Source organism: Marmota monax, unplaced genomic scaffold (assembly GCF_021218885.2).
Source record: "Marmota monax isolate L192 unplaced genomic scaffold, Marmota_monax_Labrador192_F-V1.1 WCK01_AAM20220418_F8-fsc00011, whole genome shotgun sequence".
Lineage (NCBI taxonomy): Eukaryota > Metazoa > Chordata > Mammalia > Rodentia > Sciuridae > Marmota > Marmota monax.
In genome coordinates, this window is record NW_026693082.1 from 20,718,906 (window position 1) to 20,734,710 (window position 15,805).

At 37.2% G+C, this 15,805-nt stretch overlaps 1 protein-coding gene across 1 annotated transcript in view; it reads left to right on the top strand.

Moving 5' to 3' along the window:
• The window catches only part of Cpb2 (carboxypeptidase B2), a 48,365-nt gene that overhangs the window by 27,592 nt on the left and 4,968 nt on the right, over positions 1 to 15,805 (top strand). The window contains exons 7-9 of the mRNA XM_046454110.2: positions 6,563 to 6,673; positions 7,845 to 7,938; positions 13,769 to 13,971. Of these exons, the coding sequence (XP_046310066.2) occupies positions 6,563 to 6,673; positions 7,845 to 7,938; positions 13,769 to 13,971 (408 nt within the window). The remainder of the gene's footprint in view (positions 1 to 6,562; positions 6,674 to 7,844; positions 7,939 to 13,768; positions 13,972 to 15,805) is intronic.

The window sequence follows — 15,805 nt, forward strand, 5'->3', positions numbered from 1 at the left end:
CCTAGCCTCTGCTCTACCCACTTGCTGAATCTTTGTAAGATTAATTTATTTATTCTGAAAATACTTATAAATTGACCATGAGAGGCTAGACCCTGGGGATACAACAGGGAACAAGATACAGCTCAATGATCTCACAGTCAAGTATTTTGCCACGACAGTATAATCCAGATTTTTATGGCCTATAGTCAATAAATTCTATTGACTGGACATTTAAGTAGTTTCATCCCAGCCTACCTCAAACTAATCCAGATCATCTGACAATGTTTTGACCATATCACAATGGTTCAAAACATTGTAGGAGGAAAAGTAAAATAAAATATTTGGCTTTAAGATTTTTAATAGCTTTTTACTTCTAAAAATCAGTAAGCTCAGAGGTGAACTGAAGTCTTAGCTTTTAAATCTCTCCCTTCCATAATTCAATAAAGGTTGCAAAAATCATATAGGCCAGGCTCAGTGAGGGTTGTAGAACACTTATGGAAACTTGAGGTGCATCATCTCTCTGTGTACCTCTAATTCATTCTCAGGAGGTCAAATTCAGATCCTTTCTATTTCTGCAGAGGTGGTGGTAGAGACTGGCAGGTGCATGTTTATAGTGTCACAGCCAAAACCCAGCACAAGGGCAGGGACATCATAGGAGCCCAGTGAATATGTGCTCAGTACTCTCTATACTAACTGGATTTTCTCACTACTAACCTCCCTCCAGACCTCTGCCATGGAGATCTCTCATCTAACCACACACCAGGTTGGCACTTCCAATATCAGGGACTTCATGAAATTCTCTCTTCCCCTCCTTACTTTTGCTGATGCATGACTTGCTAAGGTCACTACCTCAGCTCTACCAAGTCCAAGAGCTGTTCTTTCACACTATCAGGTGCCAAGTGGCCAGGAAGAGTGGGTCCACACTCCCATCCTAATGTCACCATTGTTTTCTTTCTCCTTGAAGTTCAAAATCTGGTCACACCACCCTTAATTTTTCTTGTTGTTGCCATCTACTAGCTTCTAGATAATCCCCTGGAATCTGGTTTGTAGTTCTTAATTCCTCCCAAGCCCTTGCTGTCATTTTAAAATTTGAGTGTGAGATCCATCTATCAACCCATCTTCTTGCCTCCTTGAATTCTTTCTGCATTACCAAACCTCCCCTCAACTCTGGTTTAGTGAATTTCTCCCAAGACCATCTTCTGAACATCAGAAAGAATGATCTCCCTGATCCTTATATCTACAATATGGCCCCAGACAGTGAAAAGGAAGAAGCCATTTAATCTGATTTAATTTCCTCTTCTGCTCCTCTTATTTCTTACAGGTGCTATGCATGCTTTTTTAAAAACTTTAGTAGATATCCTGCCCAAGAATATAGACATTTTTTCCAATTTATCACCTCCTTTCCAGTATTTTTTAAATAACTGTTTGGGGTCACATCACAAACCACTCACTCACCTGAATCCTCAATCCTTGCTCCTCCTCCCCTTCCTCTTAACCTGCTCTTCAGGAGTTTCAATCCTACACACCCCAGAATTAATTATCCTTCTTTTGAGCCATCTTGTATATCCTGGCATTTATTATAATACCTACAGCATTGCTGCTCTTTCTTTTCCAACTGTTAGCTTTTTGAAGGCAGAAACTACTCCTAAGGTCATTTTTGTGTGTTTCTATCATCCGGTATATTGTTTGGTGCACGTAATCAGCGCCCTACTACCCCTGTGGAATTTGATATTTCAATTACTGCTTTAGGTTTAGACCGAAATACAAACCTGGGGTCCAGAGGGTACCTCAATAGTACCTACTATTGAGTTAAGTGCTTCATTGCCATTGGACAAGTCTGAACAATGGCTATAGACATAGAAATTGAATGAAGACTGAGGATGGCACTCCTTACTATATTTCTAATAGTAAAATATATCAACTGCTTATTTAAAATTTTTCCATGCACTGGATTCGATGTGCCTTTATGCACTGATCTATTCTCTGTGAAATGGTCATTGGTTATAGTGTTGGGAGGTGTTATTATTTTTTAGCACCACAGAAGAGACAAAGCTACAGCTCACCCTAGACAAGCGGAGTCCTCCTCTGCCACAGGTCCTGCTGATGGGAGTGACTGTCCCCCTTAGTCACTCACTCCCTCTTGTACTCATCTCTGACAGCCTATCTTCATCTTTCTTCTTTCTCGTTAATAGCAGGACTGCCATTTCACTTATTACCTTCCTCGTTGGTAAAGCATACCTTCAACAAATATGTTGGGTGTCAGGTATAATTCCTTCAGCCGCCTACCTTATTAAGAGTGATCTGTTCTGTAGATGTAAAACTAATGGTACATATATACACAGAATACTGTGAGAAAACACTGGCTAATGTATGCTTGGAGAACTCTTTAATATTCCGATGCAAGTTGATAGTAAACAATTTTATTAGCACTGGGGAATGATATTGGACAAATTACAGTCTTATATTGTGTGCATGTATGAATATGTAACAATAAATCATACCATTAAGTACAACCATAATACACCAATAAAAATATGGAAAAAATAAAATAATATATACTGTGATTGCCAGTGAAGAGGGGAATTATTTTTAGATATATGAATATGTTCAAGTTACCTGAAATGTTATTTTAAAAATCATGTCTTTAACCATAGTTGAGATTACTAAGAATCATACATTTTGTAGCATTTTATAGGTTACATTACTTTAGTGGCACAATCAGATTATTCATATTTTCGAAGTAAAAATAATTGGGAAAATGTCAAATCTGGAAATATTTTAAAAAGAAATAACATTATTCACAGTTAAGAATTTTTTTTAATTCCTCTGTCTGTATATAATTCTGTCCTTAATCTCTAGAATGCTAGAAAAGGAACACAGGTTTGGCCATTCACCAAGTTCACTCCAATTTTTTCCCCTTTAACTAGGTCAGGAAAATATCCGAAGTCCCAAGAATGCTGTAAAACCACTCAGCTTCTCTGTTCAGGTCAACCTTGTATCAGGGCCCATCTCTCCTCCAACAGCATCGAGAAGTCCTCTCGTTACACGCCTCCCTCTGTCTTTCCTTTCAGCCATACCTCTCCCCTGAGATCCTTACTATTGCAGCTCAGATCATCACCAGTTCCCACTTGCTTTGGATCCTCATCTCTGAATGTACACCTAGACAGGACTACCACCTCCCTGGATAAGGCCTATGAGTGGGATCCAAAAAGACATCCATGTGCCAAGGAATGAGGTTGGACCCTTACATCACATCTTATATAATAATTAACTCAAAATGCATCAGAAACCAAAATGTAAATACTAAAAACATAAAACCCATAGAAGAAAACTCTTGGAAGTAAATCTTTATAACCTTGGATTAGGCAATGATTTATTAGAGATGACACAGGAAGCATAGCCACACACATGCACACACAGACATACAAAAAGATGAGACTTTACCAAAATCAAAAGCTTCTGAGTTTTTCAAAGGACACTATTCAGAATATCAAAAAACAATTCACAGAATGGGAGAAAAAATTTGCTAACTATAGATGTGATAAAAGAATTATACTCAAAATATTTAAAGAGTTCTTCCAAATGAGCAATAAAAGACAACCCAATTTAAAAATGGGCAAAGAATCTGAATAGAGAAGAAGAGAGGCAAATGGCCAATTAAAATGGTACACAAAGAGATGCTCAATATCATTAGTCATTAGAAAAATGCAAATCCAAGCCACAACGAATTACCACATCAAACTTACTAGTATGGCTAAAATAAAAAAGACAGATGAAAACAATTGGTACATAATAACAAAAAGTAGGAAAATTGTAATGCTTGTTGATTGTTGTTGGGATTGTAAAATAGTGCTGCTACTTTAGAAAACAGTTTGGAAATTCATCAAAAGGTTAAGTATAGAATTATCATATGTATAAGTGAGGTAACTAGACACATTAGTTTACAAACATTAGTAAGAATACCATTCATAATAGTCAAAAAGTGGAGACAACTCAAATGTGCATGAACTTATGAGAGATAAACAAAATGTGGTGGAATGTTGTCTTAGCTTTTTTGTCACTGTGACCAAAAGTTCTGACAAGAACTATTAAAGGAGAAGTTTTGGGGGGACACCTCATATGTAAACCATAATACATCATTCAGCATTGATAAGAAATGAAATATTGGGGCTGGGATTGTGGCTCAGCAGTAGAGTCCTAGCACAAGCGGGACCCGGGTTCAATCCTCAGTACCACATAAAAATAAAGGCATTATGTTGTGTCCATCTACACCTAAAAAATAAATATTAAAAAAAAATTTTAAAAAAGAAATGAAATATTGATTCATGCTACATTTTACATGAATCTTGAAAATATTACACTAAGCAAAAGAAGCCACGCACAAAAAGCTACATATTTTATTCTGTATGAAATGTCCAAAACAGGCAAATCCACACAAAACGATGACTAGTTTTTGCCAAAGGTTAGAGTTGTGGAAGGAGTAGAAAGGAGAATGATTCCTAATATGCATGGATTTTTTTTTTTTTTTTTTTTTTTAGTATCAGGGATTGAACTTATTCAACCACTGAGCCACATCCCCAACCCTATTTTGTGTTTTATTGAGAAACAGGGTCTCACTGAATAGCTTAACACCTCGCCTTTGCTGAGGCTGGCTTTGAACTTGCCATCCTCCTCCCTCAGCCTCCCAAGCTGCTGGGATTACAGGCGGGCACCATTTCGTCCTGCACATGGATTGTTTTGTGGAAGGGTGGGGATAAAAATGTTCTGAATCAAATACTGGTGATGGTTGTATAACTATGTGAATATACTAAAAACCACTGAATCTCACACTTTTAAACAGTGAATTTTTCTGGTATGTCAATGTATTACAATAATTGCTTTAAGGAAAAATAGCTTCCCCTACTCCTGGGATGGCAACTGCAGCTACACATGAAGGCAGGGCTTGGTGCCCACAGTACAGAGTATTTCAGCCCTCACTCTCCCATTGTCTAGAGCCTGCCTATACAGAAAGAAATTCCAGGGCCAACCCTGATCATCTCTCAGAGCTGAACTTTTTGCTGAAAGACTCATCCAAACAATGGTAAAGGTAGAAAAATAAAGAGAGCAATGCAAATAAAGAAATCCACCATCCCACATCTATTATAAATTCAGCAAACATTGAAAAATTAAAATGACAAATGCATTTTAAAATTACACTGGAAAGTCATAGACTCTCCTGATATTGTTCTAAGGATAAATGCTACATTCCTGCAGAAAAATGACACCAAGAAAAATTTACAAATTTGTAACGCAAAAATTTATTTAACTGCTTGCTTAACTATTTAAAAAATGGCTTTTTCATTCTCTATATTTCCTTTCCTTTTATTCAGCTCCTATTTCTGGCCTGTAGTAGAGTAAAACAATAATAACTTGTATTTTTTTCTTTCCTTTCTCTCATGTTTCATAAATAATTATCCTGGCAAAAAATTGTAATGACTCTTGTAATTATTAAATGGAAACATGGGTATAGCATTCTAAATATTTAAAGGGGAAACAGTTTTTGCTATAGCTAAGGTAGGATTTAAAAATCTTTGTCAATAATGAAAAAAGCATTTCTTACCAATATATCTGTTTTTTTGTTGCTGTTGTTTTTGTGGTGCTGGGGACTGAACCCAGGGCCTGGGGCATGTGAGGCAAAGACACTAACAACTGAGCTGTATCCCCAGCCCTCTTATCAATATCTTTTATAAAGTTTAAGGAAACAATTATAAACAGAACCACAAATTAAAATGGAGCAATGTTGCCACGATGAAAAATTTAAGACAAAAATTTGCACAAGTTGAATTTATTTAACCAGGCAGAACTTGTCTCTGTGGGTCTCCTGCCTATATTTTTGGTCACTTGGAATGGACTTTGTGTATGCCCTTGGATCATGCTGAAATATATGACTTGAAACTGGGTATGAGTCTAAAACAAAGGAACATGGTTCAGAGGATATATATATTAGGAACTGAGATTGAGTGCCTAGGAAAACTATCACTGATTTAAAAACAATTCTAGCATTCAACTTCACACCAAATTCTAAGGACAATGTAGAAAATACTATCTAATCAGGTGGGGGAACAAGACAAGATTAGTGTATGTACTGATTAATATGAATTATCAAAAGAGGAGCTGAACTGAATTTAGGTTTTTTTGCTTTGTCGAGGGATTTAATAAATACTTATTTCTGTTTTTTGAAGGAAAGTTTAAAGAATGTATGGATTAAAGACTGGGGATATATTTTGGTGGTAGCATGTACAAGCCTCTGGGTTAGATCCCCAGCACTGCAAATAAACTAATTAGTTAATTAATGAAAAAAAAGTATTGTTCTATTTTCTGCCTCCATTAAATAGGAAGACTATATGCAGGGCATTTACCACCTGCATATTTACCAAGGCATTTTCAGTCCTTTTAATGAATACTCTTCCCAAAAGTTAAATCTGCAAATTGAAACATGCCAAATGATTTTTTAAAAAAATAAAAGAAAATCACATATAAAAGTAGACTTAAATTTAGAAGAACTTAAATGAGATGTTATTAAATGGGTTTAATTAATTTGTAGGTAACTCAGTTCTATGAAAAAGAAAAACTGTATACCAATCTTCTGAGACACGTGGATTTCTACATTATGCCAGTAATTAATGTGGATGGTTATGACTACACGTGGAAAAAGGTAGGTGAAAGTGAAGAAAGCAAAACGTGCCTGGGATATGAGAATTACAGGTTGAATTATTCATAGAAAATTCCTTAATCTTAGCATAAGGGTCTTATTATGAAAAATAATAATTTCTATTACGGAAAATTTTAAATATAAATAAAAATGAACATAATTACATAATAACCTCTTATGTATTCATTACACAGCTTTAATTTACAGTCAACTCCTGTTAGTTACCTTTTCATCACTGAGAAAAGATACCTGAGACAATCAAATTAAAAGAAGGAAAAGTTTATTTGGGCTCCTGGTTTCAGTCCATGGTCACTTGGCTTTGTTGCTGTGGGGCCTGTATCAAGGCAGAACATCATGGTGGTACATATGGTGGGCAAGGTTGCTTACCTCATAGTGACTGGGAAGCAAAGAGTGAGCAAGAGGAGACCTGGAATCCCAACATCCCCTTCCAGGCATTCACTCAATGCCTTGACTTCCTTCACTAGGCCCCACCTCCTGAAGGCTCCACCAATCCCAATCGTCCCCCAGGTTGGGAACCAAGCCTATCACACATGGAACACAGGAGGACAATTAGGATCCAAACCCTAACACAACTCATGGCCAACTTTGTATTATCTGTATCCACCATCCACTTTTACCTTCCTCTTATTATTCAAAGCAAATCCCAGACACCATATCACTTCATTAATACATATTTCAGCATGCATTTAAATAAGAAAAAGACTAATTAACACACATATCAAAAAGGGAGAGCATTGAAACTCAAGACTCAGACTTAGGAGTTGAGACACAGTTAAAATATTTTGCTTTTCTTTGAAGGAACTCAAAATCAGTCTGTGTGTAAAATTAATTTAAAGGAAACAAGATTAAACAAGAAGGTTTATAAGCAGCTTAGTGGAAACAAATGAAAAAAATTGTTTTTGTATAGGTCAAAATTCATCAAATGTGACCATCTTGTTTGGTTCAAACGGAACTAGTTGGAGTGAACCTGACTGAGACCTGGATAAGATGGGGGTTATGTCAGGGGAGGCTGCAGAGGCAGCATCAGGATGATGGACAGAGGTGTGGGGGTGGCGGAGGGAAACCCAACCCTGGCCCTTGGGCTTCATAAGTCCTGTCTTTCCTTGAGCTGCAAACACCACCTTGGTTATCTGTTCCTGTTTCGTTTCCTTAGAATCGAATGTGGAGAAAGAACCGTTCTTCCCATGAGAACGACCGTTGTATTGGAACAGACCTGAATAGAAACTTTGCTTCCAAACACTGGTGTGGTAAGTTACTTGCCTATTGCTAGTATTGTCTCTTCATTAAGAGGGTGAGAAAGGCCTAGGAATTCCAACTAATTACAGAGGAGTCCCATATGAAATGGGGAATAATTTAAATAATAAGCTTTTGAGGTAAATGTAATACTATGAATGTTGACTAGAATCAGCAAATCAACTTTGCTCTTTCCTCCTTGATGTTTCTTCATCTTTAAGGTAAAGGGAGGTATGACCACTTCTTTAAGGTCCCTTCTGGCTTCAGAATTCCAAGATTCTATTATCTTAGAATCAAGGAAGTGACTGTTGAAGATCGTTCCTTAGTAAATAAATAACTTAGGCTATCACAGACCTGGGGTGGCAGTAGGACTTCTTCTTTTCAATTGTGCTGGTAAACATTTAGCTTCTATTATAGTGTTTGAAAACATTTTCCTTTTTTTTTTCACTATTCAGTTTCTTAAATTCTTTTATGAATAATTCTTTTATGAATATTAGCAAGAAGCTAATAGCAAGTAATTAAAAATAATGCAAAAAATAATATAAAAAGATAAGCACAGTGGGAATCTATCATTCTTTGATTTGAATGAGCTAAAATGCTCAGTGACTATTGATTTGAAGATTTGAGAACAATCTGTGCTCAGGGAGGTAGGCATAAGTTCATCTTTTTTTTTTTTCTTGTAGTATTACTAATGCTATAAAACAAAGCTAAATTGAACATTGAGCTTAAATCAATGTAGTTTTGAAAATGGGTACACATGGCTCTGTAGGGACAAGCTATTGCACCCAGAGAAACATCCTCATTTTCCCACATTTTTGCACAATGCAGTATGTGATTGTATGTATTTCCTTCAAAAGAAGTAAAAATTTGTGATGTTGAACTTCACCAGTACCCCAGAGCACATGTGGCAGCCTCACTACACAGCACTCACCTTGCTCCTTCACTTCCTTGCCTTTCTAGGTTAGAACACTTGGAGGGCAGGGCCATCACCTTTTACCTAGCAAGATGCTTGGTGTGTGAAGGGCTCCCACAGAATATTGCTTTAATGAGCCTGTGGAAGCATTTAGTTGCCCTAGGAATTCCATATGCAGGAGGAACACAGGAAGGAGTAGTTAATCCTGATGTGGGCATGAGAGAACCAGCCACTCAGTGTGTCCCACTAAGAGCCATCCTTGGGATTGCCAAAGAAGAGTGTTCACAGAGGCCCAAAGTCTGCTGTAGCATTAATAACTGTACAGGGACTCAAACAGCAGTTGCTCATGTAAAAAATAATCCAAGTAAACAGAGGGTTATTAAGTGCCAAGCAGTTCACATATATTTACCTCCTGGATTTAACTAGCATAGATAGACTTTAAAAGTGAAGTTTTGTCCTAGTCCTTTCTATGTTGCTAATAACAACAATTTATGGACTGGGAAAGTTATAAAAAGAAGAGATGTTCATTTTTGGCTCATTGAGGTTGAGTTCAAGGGGTCACATCTGATGATGATCTTCTTGGTAGCATAGTTCCGAAGTAGCACAGAGCATCACACGGCAAGAGACAGTGAGTCCCGGAGAAATGTAGCCAAAATGGATTTTACAAGAAGCCCACTTTCAAGATAACCCATTCATGAGAACAAAACCCTCCTCACTTCTTAAAGGTCCCACCTCTTAATATCTTATGTGAGGATTAGATTCCAACTGGATTTCAAAAGGAACAGACTAATTTAAACCACAGCCAGTCCCTTGTTCAAGGACACATATCAAATAAGTGAGAGCTAGGATATAAACCTAGGCTGATAGAATTTTTCAAAATTCTTCCAAGTCAATCTCTCTTCAATCATTTCGCTTTCAGAACTTCCTATTTTACCTCCAAACTCTTTGCATGCTCAGTTGTACTTTTCACATTGAAGTCAGTGTCCTCTTGTTTGAATAACCAGACAGTCAAAATATATTCTGTTATTGTCTTCAAGAAAGATCTCAGTCTCCTTTTAGGCGGGCTGTGGTTTTACTACATTACACAAGAGTTAAAAGCAGAAATAGCAAGCAGTAAACATATAAGCAAGAGTTCCCAATACAACAAAAAGCACCAATATCTCTTCAGTGCTATGCAAACAAGACTGTGAGAAAGAATTAAATTTCATCTCTTCCTTGCCCCTACAATCAGAATGTGCCTATATGGTACTTTACTTAAAAGATCATGCCATGGAACTAACAGGAAGTGACATATCAAGACTACCTATTCATTTTTATGCTCATTTTATTTTTCTCTATTAAAAGTGTGTGTGTGTGTGTGTGTGTGTGTTGGAGATGGGGTAGTGGGTAGGTTGCTGGGAGGTGTCTTAGTCTAATAGGGCTGCTGGAACAAAACCCCATAGACTGGGTGACTGTGTCATCTCACAGTTCTGGAGGATAGAAGACCAAGATCAAGGTGCCGGCAGAGTGGGTTTCTCCTGAGGTCTCCCTCTGGCTTGAAGATGGCCATATTCTTGCTGTATCCTCAGATGGCCTTTCTTTGTGCAAGTACCTATTTGGTGTCTCTTTCCCTCTCTCTGTTCTTTTAAGGGCACCAGTCATGTTGGATTGGGGCCTCACTCTTAGAACTTTCATTTAACCTTATTACCTTGGAGATCCTATCTCTGAACACAGTTACATTAGGGGTTACAACCTCAACATATGAATTCTGGGAAAACAATTCAGTCCATATACAGGAGATGTGAAGAGCTGTGTCAAACTTAGTAATACAGCACCATTCATTTTCGAAAATATTGAGTTAAACTACAAAGTTTTTGTACGATGGGAATCTTTTATTTCTTTTGTTATGTTTTTAAAAATTATTCTTATTGTCGTAAAATATGTAACATAAAGTTTGCCATTGTAAATTTTTTAAATTGTACAATTTAGTGGTATTAATTACACTCACAATGTTGTGCAACCACCATTACTTTTTTCAAAACTATTTCTATTTCCTAAATAGAAATTCTATAATATTTAAGCAATATTTCTTCATTCTCAACCCTCCCCCCAACTCTGGTAATTTCACTTTCTGTCTCTATGAAGTAACTTAGTTTAGATATTTCAGAGTGTTCTTGATTCCATGTTTATCGATCAAAGAAATATTTGAGCTTGAAGGGATCTGGTAGCCAAGTGCCTCAAGGTACAGATGAGATGTAATGGTTTGCCCAGATTAACATGGCTGCTTAAGAGCAAAATAGTCTCATACTCAAGTTTCCTAATTCTTTAGGGCTCTTTCCACTAAAATATTTGAAATGTCTAGAATGATAGTCACAGAATAAGAGACTGAAGATTACTATCCGGTGTAAACCAAAAAAATATATACATAAGTTTAAAATAAAAACTAAGGGTTTCATTTGAGTGTGGAATAGGTTTACAAATTGGGAAATCAGTTTAGTGCTCCACCTAGGGAAGATGGTCTTGGGTTTTTATAACAAAGAGAAGTGGAAATTGCAGTTTAGCATTCTTTGGGTAAAATAAGCAGGATTGACACAAGTTTGGTGGTTGGAAATGGATGATAATTAGGATTTTTATACATTTTGTAAGTCCATTGAAATGTCCAGCTCAGGAGGCAATCTGGCCAATCTCATATTTCTCAAACCTTGCAAGGTATTAGATTTCAGAAAATTGTTCCACCAGGTTGACTCAGTTCCCAGCATGAAGCTGATGTGTGACAGTCTGCCCTGTCAGCAAGTCTCTAAGGCCCAGAAAAGGATTTTTCTCTCTATTTGACCACTCTTTAGCCATTTTGATTTTTATGTTACCACCAGTATAGTAGCTGCTAATCAGGTCTGTCTACTGAGCCTTGTCTAGATTGACACATGTGGTGAGTATGAAATTCACAGTGGAATTCAAAGGCTTAGTACAAGAATATTTCGTGAATGACTTTTACATTGATTTAAAGTGGTGAAGGCTTTATACACATAGCATTCAAGAATTATAAAACTAACAATTTTAACTATTTCTTTTGACTCTCCTTACAGTGGCTATTTGAAAATTTAAGATAAATATGGGATTTGCATTATATTTCTGTTGAACAGTCTTAGACTGAGGATTTATATTAGGGGACTGTGTCTCTTTTCAATGTTTTTATGTCTTCTCCAACCTCCATTCCAAATAAATAATCTTTATTCTGTATTTCTGTGTACCAGGAAAAAATGGACAGGGATATTTAAAGGTAACTGAACTATCAAAAATGATTTAACCAATCAAAACAAATAAAAATGCCTAGAAAATCTATTTTTTAATAAAAATAAATAAAATACTTGGAAAGGACTTGGATGTTCAGCCCATTTCCTTGTGGGGAAAATGCTTAAGGTTGTTTTTATTTCAAATAACAAGAAGAAAGCAGAACATGCTCACATTAAAAAGGAAGACTCTGCAGGAATGTTGGAGTAGCTCATGGAACCTGATGGCAGAAACGCAGCTGGACTCACATGTAGACAGGAACTGGCCTTGGAGCGCTGTAGGGCAGCCAAGTGATCCCTCCCTCTCCCCATTTCATCTCTGTGGTGCACACTGGCTTTTTGGGGGTCCCAATCCATGGTGATGATGATGATGATGATGATGACGACGACGACAATGATAGCAATGATACATAGCAGCAGTTATGGAACACAGACCATATGTATGCAGTTCACTTAAACCTCATTCAATACTCGTTAATTTTTCAGATAAGAAAATAGAGGCATAGATAGGCTTAAAATGACTACCCAAGGCCATATGACTCCTGAATGGGAAAGTCAAGAGTAGAACCAAGTAACTGGATGCTTAACAACATGTGTCAGAGCCTCTTATGGTGAACAATGGTTACCACTAACAGTGTCAAGTTTACATCTCCTACAGTAACAGTGTATACTTTAGAGGGTCGCTGTGAGGATCAAATTAGACATTCCATAAATCTTAGCACAATTTTTGACACTTAGCATGTGCTCTTTGGGTGTAAGTTGGTAATATGACTATTGTTATCTTCTAATTTGTTCAAGAAAGAAGATGGACTGAGACTAGAATCTTAGTCTTGATTTCAGGTTATCATAGGAGGGATTCAAATTGGCACACACAAGTTTAAGACCTAATTCTGGGACCTCAACTGTTCTCAACTGGGAATTATTCTTTGGGTCAGATGTGGTTCCCTAGAGCTCCACACCTGTGAATTAGGGACAGAGGGAGGAGTGTTGAACTGATGTGTACTTTATTTTCTTAAAGGAATGAATAAACATTATCCTTGCATCAAATACTAGCATCCCATTTTATTTATGAACCATGTTAGCAAGGTAAAAGTGACACACAAGGCAGACTTGCATATTGAGTTCCCAAGGGAGGCTATTCTTTAGTGGCTTATACTGCTTAACAATTTCTCAACTGCAAATATCAGACAAACTGAGATTAAAGAAAATGCAATTTATGTTTCTTCACATAACCAGAAGCTTGGAAGCAGGACTGACATCTCTGAGACTTTTCCTTGTGGCTTTCTCAAGTTTGCAAGATGGCTGCCCCCAAGCAGCAAGGGAGACAGGATCTGGGAATGACACTTAGAAGATCTGCTGTGAGGGCATGTAAATATTTGGTTTGAAAAGGCCTTTTTGAACAACATTTACTAGACACAAGAAATATGTTCCTTCCAGAGCTCTCCCTAATCCATTTATCTTTTTTTGTTGTTGTTCTTTTTAGATATGCATGACTCTACAAAGTAGAGTGTACTTTGACCAATTATACATATATGGAATATAACTTACCTAATCCATTGATCTGAATTTGCTGCACCACAGATATTATAACACATTGTCAGGGCAACCCAAATGACAGTAGAATGGACATCCCCTTAAAATTCCTCTTTATCAATTTTACTACAGAGGAAGGTGCCTCAAGTTTTTCGTGCTCTGAAACCTACTGTGGACTTTATCCTGAGTCTGAACCAGAAGTGAAGGCAGTGGCTGATTTCTTGAGGAGAAATATCAACCATATTAAAGCTTACATTAGTATGCATTCATATGCCCAGCAGATACTATATCCATATTCCTATAATAGAAGCAAAAGTAAAGATCATGAGGAACTGGTAAGTGCTATTTAATGATTTTTTTTCTCATTAGTATTTCAAAAATAAAATAACACTTAGTTAAAGAGTCAGAAACTGTGGGGAAATTTTTCTCCTTTAGAGGACAAACAGGTATATGATTTTATGTTACGGTTTAACTCATCAAGAGTTGCCCTGGGGTCAGGGCTCATAAAAGGGAAGATAAAGAAGATAAAGAGGGAAGATAAATAACTGGCCTTACTAGGAGGTCATGAACTTCATTCAAGCAGATAGCTTCCCTAAGAAAACATCAAATTCCTTGAAGGTCAGGGCAGCCTTACTCTAACCTGGACTGATCTGCTTTTGAAGTCATATAAGCAAACACAAGAGTCTATGGAATTGTGGTAGCACATTGGGGTCACTAGTTTCCTAGGACAGTCCACCATAGATTAAGTCCCAGAACTACAGTCATTATTTTAGTATTAGCAGTGGAAATAATTTACACACTGACCTCCTAATGCCCAAAGTTGTGGTGCTATTAAAGAAACTCCAATGTCTGTGTTGAGGCAAGGGTCTGTTTTTTTTTTTTTTCAAAAATTTTTTAGTTGTAGTTGGACACAATGCTTTTATTTTATTTATTTTTATGTGGTTCTGAGGATTGAACGCAGCGCCTCGCATGTGGCTAAGCAAGCGCTCTACCGCTGAGCCCCAGCCCCAGCCCCAAGAGTCTGGTTTTTTGGAATGCAGTAGAAAAAATTCAAAAAGGACCCACACAGGCTGCTATCCTCTTGCCACTCTGTGATCCCAGATGCTCCTTGTTTGGGATGATGGCAAAGGATGCAAAGATTCTTGGTGGATTGTGGCTACATTTAATCAATTCCTCATTGTAGATGATTTGCAGACAGTAGAGTATAATGGCATTAATATTGTCTGATCTTGTTGGGCATAGTGGCGGACACCTATAATCCCTAGTATCTCAGGAGGATTAGGCAGAAGGATTGTGAGTTCAAAGCCAGCCTCAGCAACATAGGAAGGCCCTAAGCAACTCAGTGAGACCCTGTCTTTAAATAAAATATATTTGATACTCGAGCTTTCCTAATTTCTTCTTTTTCCCAAGTAGCTAGGACCACAGGCATGTGCCACCATGTCTGGCTCTTGTGATTTCCTTTTTTCCTCTCAAAGGCAAAATTTAAGGTAGTCTTTACTAGTATTACCTTTGAAGAACTTAAAGGGTATCATGATTTGGAAGAAACTGACTTGCCTTATTTTTGCATTATTATTAGTACAGATATTTGTTGAGAGTTGTTATGTATACGATGCTGTATTCAATAGACATTCAAAGAAGCATTTGGTAAGACTGCCCTTTAGGATAATTCCACGTGATCAGGGAGCTTGGTCTTAAGTAAATATCACAAATATCTATACCCTTGGCACAGGTAGCAGAACTTATTGATTACTGGGAGAGCAGGAGGTGGCCCTAATTCATTTAGAGAGGAGTGCTGAAATATGTGACAGGATAAAATAGCCCCAGTTCTTGAAGAATTTGCAGTCTATTAAGGAGTGACTTCCTGTAAAGAAACAGGAAATAAAAATGCCACTTAAGTCGAGGAACAGGTACCATTTCAGCCAGGCATTAAAAGAGGAGTTCTATAGAAGGAACTTCCACACAGAGAACATGGTGTTTCCCACAGGAAGAATGTTTAGGGTGCTGCTAGGGTGCAGGCATGGAGGGTGGCACCATTGGGAAGTAAAAGAGGTCAACTTGCAAAGGAGTTTTAATAATAGAATCAATTAGTATTTTGTCATGTAGACAATTAGTTTACATCAAATGTAATTTTTGAACAAAGGAATGTCACAATATAATATCCAATGATGT